This window comes from Ursus maritimus, unplaced genomic scaffold, assembly GCF_017311325.1.
Source record: "Ursus maritimus isolate PB19 unplaced genomic scaffold, ASM1731132v1 scaffold_21, whole genome shotgun sequence".
NCBI lineage: Eukaryota > Metazoa > Chordata > Mammalia > Carnivora > Ursidae > Ursus > Ursus maritimus.
In genome coordinates, this window is record NW_024424564.1 from 1,305,185 (window position 1) to 1,318,503 (window position 13,319).

General features: G+C 56.1%; 1 protein-coding gene across 1 annotated transcript in view; it reads left to right on the forward strand.

The window, feature by feature from the left end:
- Nucleotides 1-13,319, forward strand: part of LRP1 (LDL receptor related protein 1) — an 83,131-nt gene that overhangs the window by 22,316 nt on the left and 47,496 nt on the right. Inside the window, exons 7-17 of the mRNA XM_040637156.1 lie at nucleotides 2,525-2,687; nucleotides 2,769-2,991; nucleotides 3,992-4,181; nucleotides 4,651-4,794; nucleotides 5,976-6,212; nucleotides 7,317-7,497; nucleotides 8,376-8,598; nucleotides 9,713-9,914; nucleotides 10,266-10,391; nucleotides 12,564-12,704; nucleotides 12,809-12,934. Coding sequence (XP_040493090.1) covers nucleotides 2,525-2,687; nucleotides 2,769-2,991; nucleotides 3,992-4,181; nucleotides 4,651-4,794; nucleotides 5,976-6,212; nucleotides 7,317-7,497; nucleotides 8,376-8,598; nucleotides 9,713-9,914; nucleotides 10,266-10,391; nucleotides 12,564-12,704; nucleotides 12,809-12,934 — 1,956 coding nt within the window. The remainder of the gene's footprint in view (nucleotides 1-2,524; nucleotides 2,688-2,768; nucleotides 2,992-3,991; nucleotides 4,182-4,650; nucleotides 4,795-5,975; nucleotides 6,213-7,316; nucleotides 7,498-8,375; nucleotides 8,599-9,712; nucleotides 9,915-10,265; nucleotides 10,392-12,563; nucleotides 12,705-12,808; nucleotides 12,935-13,319) is intronic.

A 13,319-nucleotide genomic window follows, 5' to 3' on the forward strand; every position in this document is an offset into this window, starting at 1 on the left:
TGTGTGTGTGTGGTGGGGCGGGCAGAGGAATCTGGACTTTAGAGGGGAGGAAAATAATGTGGTGGAGGGGGGTTGGATAACAAAGGATTTTTGCTTGCGACTAATAGTCTCCAGCTGCAAAAATACCAAAGTGGAGGCCAGGCCGGGCTGGGGACTCCCATTCTTGCCAACTCCTCACCGGCCTGCTGAGTGGGGCCCTGCCTGGCCTTTGGGAGGTGGAAGGGGAGACCAGCCAAGGGTAAATAATCTAGAGCAAGGACGATCCCTCTGCCTTCCTTCCTGGAATTGGCAGGGAACCCAGGCCAGGAGGGAGTCTCAAAGGTCGGCCACGTCCTGGGGGCATTGGGGGTGATGGTGGAGCTGCACCTGGGATGGGGGGGGGCATCCGATCTCTTCAGATTTCTTCCTCCTTCCTTCTTGCTGAGGGAAGGGTGGATGGGGAGCAGGGCCAGTGTGTTGCCAGCCCTGAGCCGGGCAGTGACTCAGGGAAGCCTCAGGAAGTTAGAGAGAAGGACGCAGCTGCACCAGCTGGTGCTGGGAAAACGGCTTCCAATGAAGTTCCCTCGCATGCCAGCAGCCCCCCGACCGTGCCCACCGAGGAAAGGGCACGTGGCCCAATTTGCCTTTCAACCTGTTTGCCTTCCAACCTACTTGCCTGCTAGCTGCCCGGTGCTGCGGCAGGATCCCCCCCTCCCTTGGGGACTTTGGGTTTCCTCCGAGGCGGCCTAGTGGCATTCATTTTCATCTGTTTTCTCTGTGGTCACAGTGTGTGGGGCAGTGTGAGTGCCTGATCCCAGCACCAGGCCTCTTCCTACGTGGCCTGGGACCCACACTTCCCAGGTTGCTTTGCCCCTCTCTTCTACCGTCAGCAGGATGGGTCAGTACTGAGAGCCCAGAGGAGACAGTGATTGAGCTTAGGGGTGCGTCAGCAACCACAGAGACAGTGCCTCTTCCCCTTGACCTCCTTCTCCGGTCACCTTGAAGTGAGGCTTAACAGGGGAGACCTGAAGAGGAAACTAGTTTGATGAAAGCCTCGAATTGGCTCTTGCCCTTCCTCCCGCAGTCTCAGTCCTGTGACTGTGAGTCAGTGTCAGGGCCTAGCCAAGTTCCTTGGGAGCCACGTTCCTGTTCCCTTTGCCCCCACCCCCACCCACTGTTAGGAAACAGCCCCTGAATCCCTGTGGGGAGGGGGGGAGGATTAGAGAGGGTTGAGCAGAGCGCCTAGTTATTATATCTACAGCTCTGTGGGGGCAGAATAATCCCTACTGGGTTTGAGTGTGGGTAGTGTGTGGGGGTAAGTTGCAGCCAACAGCAGGTGGTCCACAGATCTCTTACCTGTTGGGGCAATTGGTGGAGGTGGAGTGCAAGGGAGGGGTCCCAAGGAGTAACTGTCTTAGGAGTATCCCAGTTTGTGAGAGGCATTACCTCAGTGGTGATATTTGGAGGGAGCCAGTGGGTCTTGGAGAGGAGAAGCCCAGAGGAGGCCAGCAGGGGTCCCTGTCCCCAGATTTCCCACTGTCCGTGCCCTACCCCTACCCTCTTCAGTCCTTTTTAGCCTCTTCCATCTCCCCCAGAGATGGCATAGACTGAGTGTAGGCACCTGGTCTCCATTCTCCTCTCCTCTTCACCTTTCTGAAGCTCCCCTTCTTTGTGAACCATGCCTCAGTTTACCTTCAGAGTCTTTTTATGACCCTTCTCCTATGTTCTCTGTCCTCCAGCCCTATATCTTATTCTCTGCTCCTTCCCACCCTCCCTAGGATAGGAAATTGAGCAATAGGGACATTGAAGAAACAGGAACGAGGGTGAGTAGAGGACGTTTGGCCTATGTCACTGGTTCCAATCTCTTGATACCGTGGGCCTTCCCTTTTCCATCTCTATGGACACCATATTTGACATACTTTTCTCTCAGGTTAAATTTATTGATGGTGTGCCCTGCTTTTCCATTTTTAAGAGTCATCAACATGTATGTGCCTGGTCAGTGCCCTGGCTGGCATGAGATAACTTGACTTACCATATAGCGTTGATGAAAATCCAGCCAACATCAAAGATGCATGATATTTTAGTTAGCCTGAGTGCTGGTATCTCAAGTAAAATCATATTTAAAAATATTGGAATGAACTAGGAGACCTATCCTCACTGCCTTGTGGTACCCCAAGAAGATGGTCCCACTCAAGGAACAGCTAGAGTTGGGGAAGCTTGTCCATCAACTAACCAGCCAACATGGACCCAGTGCCTCCTCTGTGCTCGCCCTGAGCTCGGTGTGTGGAGCAGGGCTCTGTCGGAGGGCACTCGGACACTCGTCTTTGGAGAAACCAGATAGAAACCAGATAGGACAGATGGCAAAGAGTACAAGGCAAAACGTGCCCTTGCCAGGAACTCCCAAGGGAGCTCAGAGAGGAGAGACAGCCATAGCCTACTTGGTGATGGAGGTAGGCTTCCAGGGGTGGGTTCTGCACCAACAAGGGGGGACATGTCTGTAGGAGAACATAGCTCCCCCCAGAGCTCTTTCATTCACACTTTGCAGACGTGGAACAGATGGCCATCGACTGGCTGACGGGCAACTTCTACTTTGTGGATGATATCGATGATAGGATCTTTGTCTGCAACCGAAACGGGGACACGTGTGTCACTTTGCTGGACCTGGAGCTCTACAACCCCAAGGGCATTGCATTGGACCCTGCCATGGGGTGAGAGGGGCAGTCCGGGGCTGTGGTGGAAGGGAGAGTCCCCGATGTCTGGAACCCAATTAACGTGCCCTCTGCCCACAGGAAGGTGTTCTTCACGGACTATGGGCAGATCCCAAAGGTGGAGCGCTGTGACATGGACGGGCAGAACCGCACCAAGCTGGTCGATAGCAAGATCGTGTTTCCTCACGGCATCACGCTGGACCTGGTCAGCCGCCTCGTCTACTGGGCTGACGCCTACCTGGACTACATTGAGGTGGTGGACTACGAGGGCAAGGGCCGGCAGACCATCATCCAGGGCATTCTGGTGAGGGGGATGCTTTGCAAGGCAGCCATTCCCTAGGCCTCCCAGTGAGAGGGAGGATGACATGGGAGCACGTTTACCATCTGGCGGGAAGTGGGGTAAGGCATGCGTCCTTCAAGGAAGGGAGTGGTTGTGGCTTCTACTCCGATGGAAACAGGTCATTTGAGAGATACCTTTTACTTCCCTTTTCTCACTTGATCCTTACAACAGCCCCGGGAGATAAGGGGGCAGGTGTCTCAGTTCCCTTTTGGCATGAGAAAAAGCAGGGTTCAAAGAGGTTAAGAGATTTGCCTGAGGTTATGCAGCTGGGAAATAGCACTGGGACCAAGTCTAGAAGCCCTTCCAGCTCAGAGATGGCACCTCCATTCTGGGATCATTAAGGTGACCAATCATCCCCATTAGCGCTGGATGTCCCACAAACCAGCCAATCCCTTTGTCTTGGACAAGCTGGAATAGTCAGTTACCTTGGATAAGTTATGTGGGTAGCGAGGGCGGTCACCAGGCTTGCTTGGGGCAAGTCTGTCCTCTCAACCTTCCCAAAGCTGGGGGCTGGAGTTGGGCTAAGAGTGTCCTCCCGTGGACAGAGTTTAGGGCCCAACTCCAATTCAGTCCAAAATTGTTCCATCATCCACTGTGTGACTGAACCTATGGGCAATATGGTTCCTGCCATCAGGGGTTTGAGCAGAGTGGGTGGGGTCAGTCCACAAATTGCCAGTCAGTGGGTAATAGCCAGAGAGATGGAGCGTGAAAGGAGAGCCTGTGTCTGGTTAGAAGATCCCAGAAGCTCTTCAGAGAGACGCTCTGTGAAGGATAAGTGGGATTTTGACAAGCAAAGATCTCAAGAGCCAGAGGAGACAGGAGTAAAGCATGGAGTTGGACAGCAGTGGAATGAATTGGGGTGTGCAAATAATGACATTTGGATGGGAAGCTGAGGCGCTCTCCAGGGGCAGAGGGAGGATTCCCTTCTCCCCTCATGCTGACCATTCCTACCTGCCCGTCTCAGATTGAGCATCTGTATGGCCTGACTGTGTTCGAGAATTATCTCTATGCCACTAACTCGGACAACGCCAATGCCCAGCAGAAGACGAGCGTGATCCGAGTGAATCGATTCAACAGCACTGACTACCAGGTCGTCACCCGTGTGGACAAGGGTGGTGCCCTCCATATCTACCACCAGCGACGTCAGCCCCGAGGTGAGTGGGGTCCCGCAGCCCCTGCATGGATCCTCCTGTGGGGATGGGTCCTGACTGCTTCTCATAGCAATCCGTGCCGGACTAGCTCCGCGGGCCCCTCAGCTTCCCCTGCCAGCCCCTTCCTGCCCCTCAGCCTCTAGAACCCACCTCCATGGAGCCCCGGCACCCAGTTCTGCTCAGGACAGAGGTTGCTCCTCCCGGTTCCCTGGCTGCTTCCGAGTAGAAGCACCTGACCACGGGCAACGGTGTGACTCTCTCCCCTGACCACAGAAACCGCCACCTGAGAGTCTGAGGGCTAGGTCGTGGTGGGGCAGAGAAATCCTAGTCCTGTGGCTTCCACAGCTTCAAATGGGACAACCAGCATAAAGACCACAGCAGGAAGGAGTGTGGTCAGACTTCAGGAAGCCTTCTCGAGGCCTGGGCCTGGGGGCTCTGGAGGGGCCTGACTAACGCTGTCCCCCGCCTGCAGTGAGGAGCCACGCCTGTGAGAACGACCAGTTCGGGAAGCCAGGCGGCTGCTCAGACATCTGCCTGCTGGCTAACAGCCACAAGGCGCGGACCTGCCGCTGCCGCTCCGGCTTCAGCCTGGGCAGTGACGGGAAGTCATGCAAGAGTAAGTGACCGGGGAGGGCATGTGTGCCCGCTGGCGTGGGGTGGGACACTGTCCTTACCTGCCTCCCCACAGCCTGGCTGTTTCCATCTGAGATACAGAGAAATGAAGGGATTTACCCAACATTTCGTCTCTAGTGGGGGGCAGAGACAGAATTTGAACCCACATCCAAGAACAAGGCTTTTCCTATTACCCTACTCAGGCTCCATAGAAGACTGTCAACTGGCCCATTCAATTCATTCATTCATTCATTCATTCATTCATTCACTCAAATATCTCATGAGCGTGGACCATGTGTGTGGCGCTGTCCTAGCAATGAGGACTCAGCAGTGACAAGATAGATGTCGCCTCTGCCTTCTGGAGCTTATGGTCTGGCAAGAGAGACAGACGAATAAAAATAACTCCAGGTGGTGCCTGGTGTTAGGAAGAAAATAGAGTGGAGTGTAGACCTGCTGATGACAGTGAGGGCTCCAGGTTGGGTGGAGTGGTCAGGGAAGGCTTCTCTGTGGAGGGGGGATTTGAGCCGAGCTCTCCATGAAGGGAGGAGTTGAGTCACGTGCCCACCTGAAGGCAGAGCACGCTGGCAGAGGGATCGACAGTGCCAGGCTTCGAGGCTGAGAAGCGCACAGCGTGAGTGAGGGGACACAGGAAGGAGAGGTTGGATGGGATTCGAAATGGGATGAGGAGCTCTTGGTGACTTTCCAGCAGAGAAGTGACGTGATGTGCTTCACATTTGTCAAAAGATCCTGCTGGGTGGCCGCTGGGTAGAGGACAGACAGCAGGGGAGCGGCAGGAGGCTCCTTCTGTGCTGTAAGCAAGGGCTGACATGGCTTAGATAAGGACCATAGCAGAAGTGGCCCAACGTGATCAGAGTCCAACATATTTGAGCCACTAGTTTCACCACCGAGCAGCGAGCCCCTCACTGAAAACCTGCTGCTTGCTGCTCTCGCCTCATCGCCTACCCTTAGAGTGCATAGGCAGAGCCCCCAGGGTGCTGTCCCTGGGCTTTCCATGTTCACAGGTCTGTCCCTGCGACCCCCACATCCCCTGACCCAGGAGAGGTGGGGCATTGCAGCCCCTTGGGCCATGGCCCAGGAGGCGGGGTGGTTGTGTGTGTGTGTGTGTGTGTGTGTGTGTGTACACACACACACCTGACCTTGTGCCCCTCCTTGTGCCTGCCCTAGAGCCAGAACACGAGCTGTTCCTTGTGTATGGCAAGGGCCGGCCAGGCATAATCCGGGGCATGGATATGGGGGCCAAGGTCCCAGACGAACACATGATCCCCATTGAGAACCTCATGAACCCCCGGGCCTTGGACTTCCACGCTGAGACCGGCTTCATCTACTTTGCCGACACCACCAGCTACCTCATTGGCCGCCAGAAGATCGATGGCACTGAGCGGGAGACCATCCTGAAGGACGGTAAGGGCCCCCAAAGTGAGGGGTGTGCCGATGGGACCCCCGAGGGACACCCACCTGGGACAGGAAGCGATGGGAGACCTGGGCATCGCTTTCTCAGTGCCCTCTCAGCATGGACAGTACCCTGCTGACTGGCTGGCTGGGCCAGTTGGCATGGAGATGAGGGGATAGACGGATTGACCCCTGTGTCACCCCCTTCTTGGCTGAGCCGAAAAGAGGCAGGAGGATGGATGGGTTAGGCAGCGTGGGCTGTCCTTGCCAACCCTTGGGAAAACTCGGGGGTCTCTCTGCCTTTGGCTCCGAGCCCCGGAGCTGCACGCAGGACACAGCCCAGGAGAGGCCCGAGGCCTTGAATAGAGCAGCCATACCAGCACACGGGTGCCCACAGAGGGTCTGTGCAGCCGGCCCTCACAGCCACCAAAAGCTGCTTGCTCACTTGTCCTGAGAAGAGAATGTTTTGTGAATTGAATCCAGTTTTTTCCCTCTGAGCTGCTCGGACAGGGCAACACTACATTGTCTCCTCAATTTCCATCTGCGTGGAGGCTCTGAGCTCCTGAGTTCTGTCCTTTTCCTGCCGGGTGTCAGGAATTCCCAAACCTGCACTTGGGCCCCCAGTACAGGGCTCCCTAACCAGTGAATCTGGCTGACGCCAGTTACTGCTCCCCAACGCCCCAGGACTGCTCACAGAACCTCAGCAGTCAGCAATCATAAGACTTTGGGGAAATCAAAAGTAACTCATCAGGAAAAGATTGGGGTTCCCTATACCAACCCTTTGGCTAAGTGAAAAATCACTTCCTAATTTATTCATTTTGTCAGCTCAGGACTTTTGGGCCTGGGATGTTGTGTCACCCTTGTGCCCAGAGCCACACGCACGTGGCTTCAGCTCACCCCAGCTCAGGCCCTCACATGAGAGCTCGTGTCTGCCACATAGGTTCACGGGCTGCCGGTCACAGTTTTGAGAGCCCCTGGGCCTCAGTGCAGTCTCCCCAGCTCCTTTTCCAACCCCTACCCCATCCCACCCACCGTCTCGGGCTCAGGGTACTCAGAGGCGGGCAGTGCTGAGGTTCCTTTGAAGCTCTCCGTCACGGACCCCTTTACTCCCTGCAGGTATCCACAATGTGGAGGGGGTAGCCGTGGACTGGATGGGGGACAATTTGTACTGGACGGATGATGGGCCCAAGAAGACCATCAGTGTGGCCAGGCTGGAGAAGGCTGCTCAGACCCGCAAGACTTTAATCGAGGGCAAAATGACACACCCCAGGGCCATTGTGGTGGATCCACTCAATGGGTGAGTCTTCCCAGGGCCTAGGGGTGAGAAGAGCCGGGAACTGTGGGTCTCAGAACCGGGAGGTGAGACAAGGAGTGAACAGGCAAGAACAGCCGAAGTGGGGTGCTGAGGCAGGACTCAGAGGCTGAATGGGGGAAGGTGCCCCATCTTCAGGACAATGGGAGTGACGCCCTACACACATACAGAGAGATCTGGTCCTGTCACTCCCACCTCAGGGCCCTCTGCGGGCTCCCCTTGCCCTTGGAGTGAGAACCACATCCCTTATCAGGCCCGGGCTCCTGCAGAATGTGCCTGCATCCCCACGACCTCATCTGCACCTCTCTGCTACCCTTGGAAACTCTGTCCCCACTGCCCGCTCTCTGTCAGACTCCCCAGCTCTTCTGCCTCAAGGCTTTTACTCTGGGAGTTGCTTTGCCTGGAGCTCCCAGACACTTGCAGATCTAGTCCCTTGTCCACATTCACACCTAGGCTCAAATGCCGCCTCCTCCGAGAGGCCTTCCCTGGCTACTGCCCAGTGCACTCCCTACACCGTCACCCAGCTTCGTGTCCTTCCTGGTTTTTCTCGATCTCCAATGTGTCACCTTGCGGTTGACTTGTTTCTTGTCTGTACCCCTGGGTGGGATGTGATGTCCAGGAGAGCCTTGTCTGCCTGGGTCTCCACTGGGTCCCCGAGTGCCAGAACTGTGCCCAGTTCACAGTAGGCGCTCGACGAATACTTGCTGAGTGGACGAATGAGTGAGTGAAATGTGGGGGCGAGGGGCGAGCAGGTGGGAAGCCCCTGGGAGGAGCTCTGGCGCAGCGCGCGTGGATCGGGGTCGCACAGCAGGCTGCCGAAGGTGACGGTGGCCCACGGGGTGCTGACCAGTCACTGTCCACAGGTGGATGTACTGGACAGACTGGGAGGAGGACCCCAAGGACAGTCGGCGAGGGCGGCTGGAGAGGGCCTGGATGGACGGCTCACACCGAGACATCTTTGTCACCTCCAAGACGGTGCTGTGGCCCAACGGGCTGAGCCTGGACATCCCAGCGGGGCGCCTCTACTGGGTGGATGCCTTCTACGACCGCATCGAGACCATACTGCTCAACGGCACAGACCGGAAGGTGGGCAGGCGCGCACCTGTGTGGGGGTGTTCCCATGTGCGTTGCTAGGCCACGTTTGTGTGTGGATGTGTGGGCATCTCTGTGCCCAGGCCTGTGTGCCCGGGCACGTTCCCCTCCGCACCTGCGGTGTGTGCTTCTCTGTGCCGTGTGTGCTCCATGTCGTACTGCCCGAGGGTCGCCTCTGTGAGAGCGTGTCCGGGGCTGCGTGCTGTCTGCGGGCTTGACCACTCGCGTGCGCACCTGAGCGGACAGCTCGTGTGCTTGTCTGCCCGTTTGTGCATGCACACGCAGCACACTTTGGTGTGTGCCTGCCCTGTTTGCCTCTGTGCAAGGGCAGGATGCCTGGACACGGCGCAGACACACGCTTTCTCGCTGGGGTGGTCATATGCTTCGTGAGTCATGTGCGTATCTAGGCGTGTGGACTGAGCCCTTTCCTGGTACGTAAGGCCTTGATGACATGGCCCCTGACTATCTCTGTGGACTTTTCTCTCCCCCTGTTCCCTGTTCCCCAACATTTGAGCAAGCGACACTAGACAGCTTGGAATTGCTGGCACAGCGCGTACAGGGTGCAGCCCCCTGTACTGCTGCTCACGCAGTTTCCTGCCTCCGGCCCACTCCCCCTCCCCTGTCCCGTGGCTCAGGAGCCACCTGCTCTGGGATGTTGTCTCCAGACCCCTCCTCCAGCCTGCATTACTGTGGGTGCCCTCCAGGAAACAATAGTGGCTTCACGGCAGGGACTGTGTCTTTTTCATACCACAGCTTGGCCCTTCATAGACCCTGGCAAACGTTTGTTGAGCGAAGATATGAATGAATGAATTCTGGCTGTCTGCTCGCACTGTGCACGTGCACGTGCGTGTGCACGCACATGCGTGTTGGAGGGATATGAATGAATTTGAATGGATCCGAAGGAGGATGGTGTGGACAAGTTCCCCACCAGCATCCTGCGGGGTCCTGGCTCTGGCACCTCACTGTGTGCAAAGCTCCCAGGCTAATGGGGGAAACGAGACCCACACCCAGGACATGGACATATGCATGAACAGTATGGTCGTCCCCCGGCCTTCCTCAGGCACCCCGTTTGTCCTCAGCTCCTCAGTAACCTCCCCTGCGTTCTTAGATTGTGTACGAGGGTCCTGAGCTGAACCACGCCTTTGGCCTGTGTCACCACGGCAACTACCTCTTCTGGACCGAGTACCGGAGTGGCAGTGTTTACCGCTTAGAACGGGGCGCAGACAGTGCGCCCCCCACCGTGACCCTTCTGCGCAGCGAGCGGCCCCCCATCTTTGAGATCCGCATGTATGATGCCCAGCAGCAGCAAGGTACCCCTGGGGCTGGGGCCAGTGATGGGGTGGGACTGGGGTGGGGGGTGAGGCTACTCGGGGAGGGGAGGGAGACACTCCCAGGGATCCTAGGCTCTGATTTTTGAGGCCCCGAGAAGAGAGGCCCCCAACCCAGTTTGACTCTCTCTTCCCCATCTCCGCCCCTGTCTCGCGCCTCCACGTTCTCTTCCTCAACACGCTTATTGTCCTGTTACCACTTCCTCCCTTTCTGACTCCTCACTTGAATGTGACTTCGCCCTGTCCTCTCGTCTCCTCTCTCTGGTCCTTGTGGACCCTGCCACAACCTGTCCCTGTCCTCCCTGGCCCCTCTCCTCGGCCCTGCCTTTGCAGTGGGTACCAACAAGTGCCGGGTGAACAACGGCGGCTGCAGCAGCCTGTGCCTGGCCACCCCTGGGAGCCGCCAGTGTGCCTGCGCCGAGGACCAGGTGTTGGACACGGATGGTGTCACCTGCCTGGGTATGAGGTGCCCCGCGGGGCTGGGAGACCTGGGAGCGGTCCTCAGCGGGAGGGGGCCGAAGTGTCCAATCAGAGATGAAAGAGGCGAAGGGGGCCCTGTGGGGGCAACGGGAGGCAAAGGATGGGGTGAGAGAAGGCCCTGGCGGCCAGGAGGGGGTTCGGGGAGGACAGGGGATGGGAGGAATTTGGGAGAGCACGAAGATTAGGGGAAACGGTCATGACCAGGATGGCTTTGGAAAGAGGAACACCTTCTTTGACATTTGTCTCCCCTTGATTAAAGTAATATAACAACAGTTCTAAATACTGGAAATTAGAGAAGGGAAAAAAGCCCAAATCCCGCCAACAGACGCCAGTGTGTCGTTAGCAGTGTGGTAAGCGAGCACCATCCTTCTGTGGCCAGCTGGGCTACGTGGTGGGTTTGTGCAGCTGAGCTCATACTGCGCAGAAAACGTCTGCCACCCGCTCGGGCTCATGTATGCCACAGAGTGTTCTGGGTGGTCGTTGCATTACTTTAAATAGGCTCTTTTTAGATAAAAGTAGGTCATGCTCGTTGTAAAACATAAATAAATGAACAGTATAAAAAACATAAGGAGAAAGTACAAGTCACCCCCAAATACCACCACCCATGGATGTCACTGTTACTGTTTGGGGGTCACCCTCCCGAACACTTCTCTGCTCGTTTACCTGGACTTAAACGGAATCGCGCTCCACCTGCTGTCCTGTTTTCTGCTTTTTGTCACTTGACAGTAGATCATAGATACGTCAGCAGAATTTTTAATGACTGAAATATATTTCATTAGTAAACGTTCCCTAATTTTCTCAACCATTTCTCTCTATTGCAGGATGTTTACGTTGTTTCTCTCTCTTGTTATAATCACAGCTAACATTGATTTCTTGAGCACAGACAGGCACTACGACAGGATGATAAGCACTTGCCATGAAGTAACTTGTTTACTCCCTAAAATATTCCTGTAGGGAGCGTATGTTTTATTAGCCCCAGTATACGCATGAAGAAATTGAGGCCCAAAGTTCAAACAGGGATTTGAACCCAGGAAGTCTGACCCAGAGCCTGTTTTTTTTCATATCTTGCTCTGCTATTTCCCACACTTCCTGCCTTCCCATATTCTGGATGGTTACCTCGAGATAGAATCCCAGAAATGAAGATGGATCAGCGGGGCCTTAGCAGACAGCTAAGAAGGAGTGACTGAGGCCAGGTCAAAGGCAAGAGCATCGGCAGAGGGGGAAACCAAGTGGCCAGGGTGATGGAAGGATCCACACAGACACTGAAATCCCCAAGAATTAGAGCAGGAGAGAATTGGGGAAAAGTGACACTGAGCCAGCAGCTAAAAACCCTTAAGATGCCAGGGAGTGGCCCGGGGTCCTGTAGCAGTAGGGGTTGGTGGAGTGTAAAGCGTGAAAATCAGCACTGATTTCTCAGAAAGGAGAGAAGAATAGTTGGGAAGCAGCGAGGAGCAAGATGACACATACCAAGACCCAGTGGTCCAGGGCCGCAGGAGAGACAGTGGACACCCACGGGACACACAGAAGTCTCAGGGATTCGAGCGGGGATGAGAGGTGGTTGGGTCAGAGAGACACCCAGCAGAGCTCAGGGTGCAGGGACAGGGCTGACATGGGAGTGCTGGGCTTCGTGATGTGAGCCTCGCAAGCGCAGACCAAGGACGTAGTGATTTTACTGCTGAGAGCTAAAGGCAGACGGGTGGTGAGGTGGGAGTGTTGGAGGACAGGAGTTCTGGGGCCTGTGTTCCCTCCTGGTGAAGGTGATGCTTCTGTGAATCAGGGACCAGGACAGGGGCCTCGGGGCCCCAGAGGTCACTTCCAAGAGGCAGTTTAGGGAAGGAAGTGGGTGAGGAGTGGTCTTCTCAGTGGGGACAAAAGTAAGTGGAGGGTTGAGGACCTCCAGGCTCTCTTGGAAGCAGCCGGTCTCAGGTCATACTGAAGTACTGAAAATATTCAAGTAAACATCACCCTGGTGGCTTGAGAAAGAGCTGCGGTTTCCACCCAGATACTTGTTCGTGAAGAATTACACCCTAGGAAAAATGACTCTGGGGGTATTATTTAAAGTAATACAATAGGCAAGCGTAGGACAGAGAGCGGAGCGCCTGTCCCATGACCTGGGTCTGACTTCCCCCGCCGCCCCTGTGGTGCCCGCAGCGAACCCATCCTACGTGCCCCCACCCCAGTGCCAGCCCGGCGAGTTCGCCTGCGCCAACAGCCGCTGCATCCAGGAGCGCTGGAAATGCGACGGGGACAACGACTGCCTGGACAACAGCGACGAGGCCCCGGCCCTCTGCCGTGAGTCCTCGGCCCCCTCCCCGGGGGGACGGCAGGCCTGCAGGGCAGCAGGGGCGGCGAGCCGGGCCCGCCCTCTCCCTGACCCGGACCCATCCGCTCCCCAGATCAGCACACCTGCCCCTCGGACCGCTTCAAGTGTGAGAACAACCGGTGCATCCCCAACCGCTGGCTCTGTGATGGGGACAATGACTGCGGGAACAGCGAAGACGAGTCCAACGCCACTTGCTCAGGTGTGGGGTTGGGGAGGACTGCATGGGCGGCCCCCCAGGCAGGGAGGGGGCAGCGGGGCGTGGGAAGACAGAGCAGCCTCGGCAAAGAAAGGGGCCCGGGGTCCTGGGGCGGAGAGGCCGGGGCTGGGAGCAAGAGGAGAGGAGCACTCTCCCTCTGCCCGGAAGAACAGGGGTGGCTCTGAGGACTGAGTTTGTGGGGAACAGAGGGTGGCTTCGGATTGGAGACAGGAGCAAGGAGGGTGGATCTTCTCCTTGGAGGACACCAGAGACCCCTTCAGAAATGGGGTGAAGCAAATGGGGTGTTAGAGCAAATGGCTGGTATTTTCTTTTTTTAAGATTTTATTTATTTATTTATTTATTTATTTATTTATTTATTTATTTATTT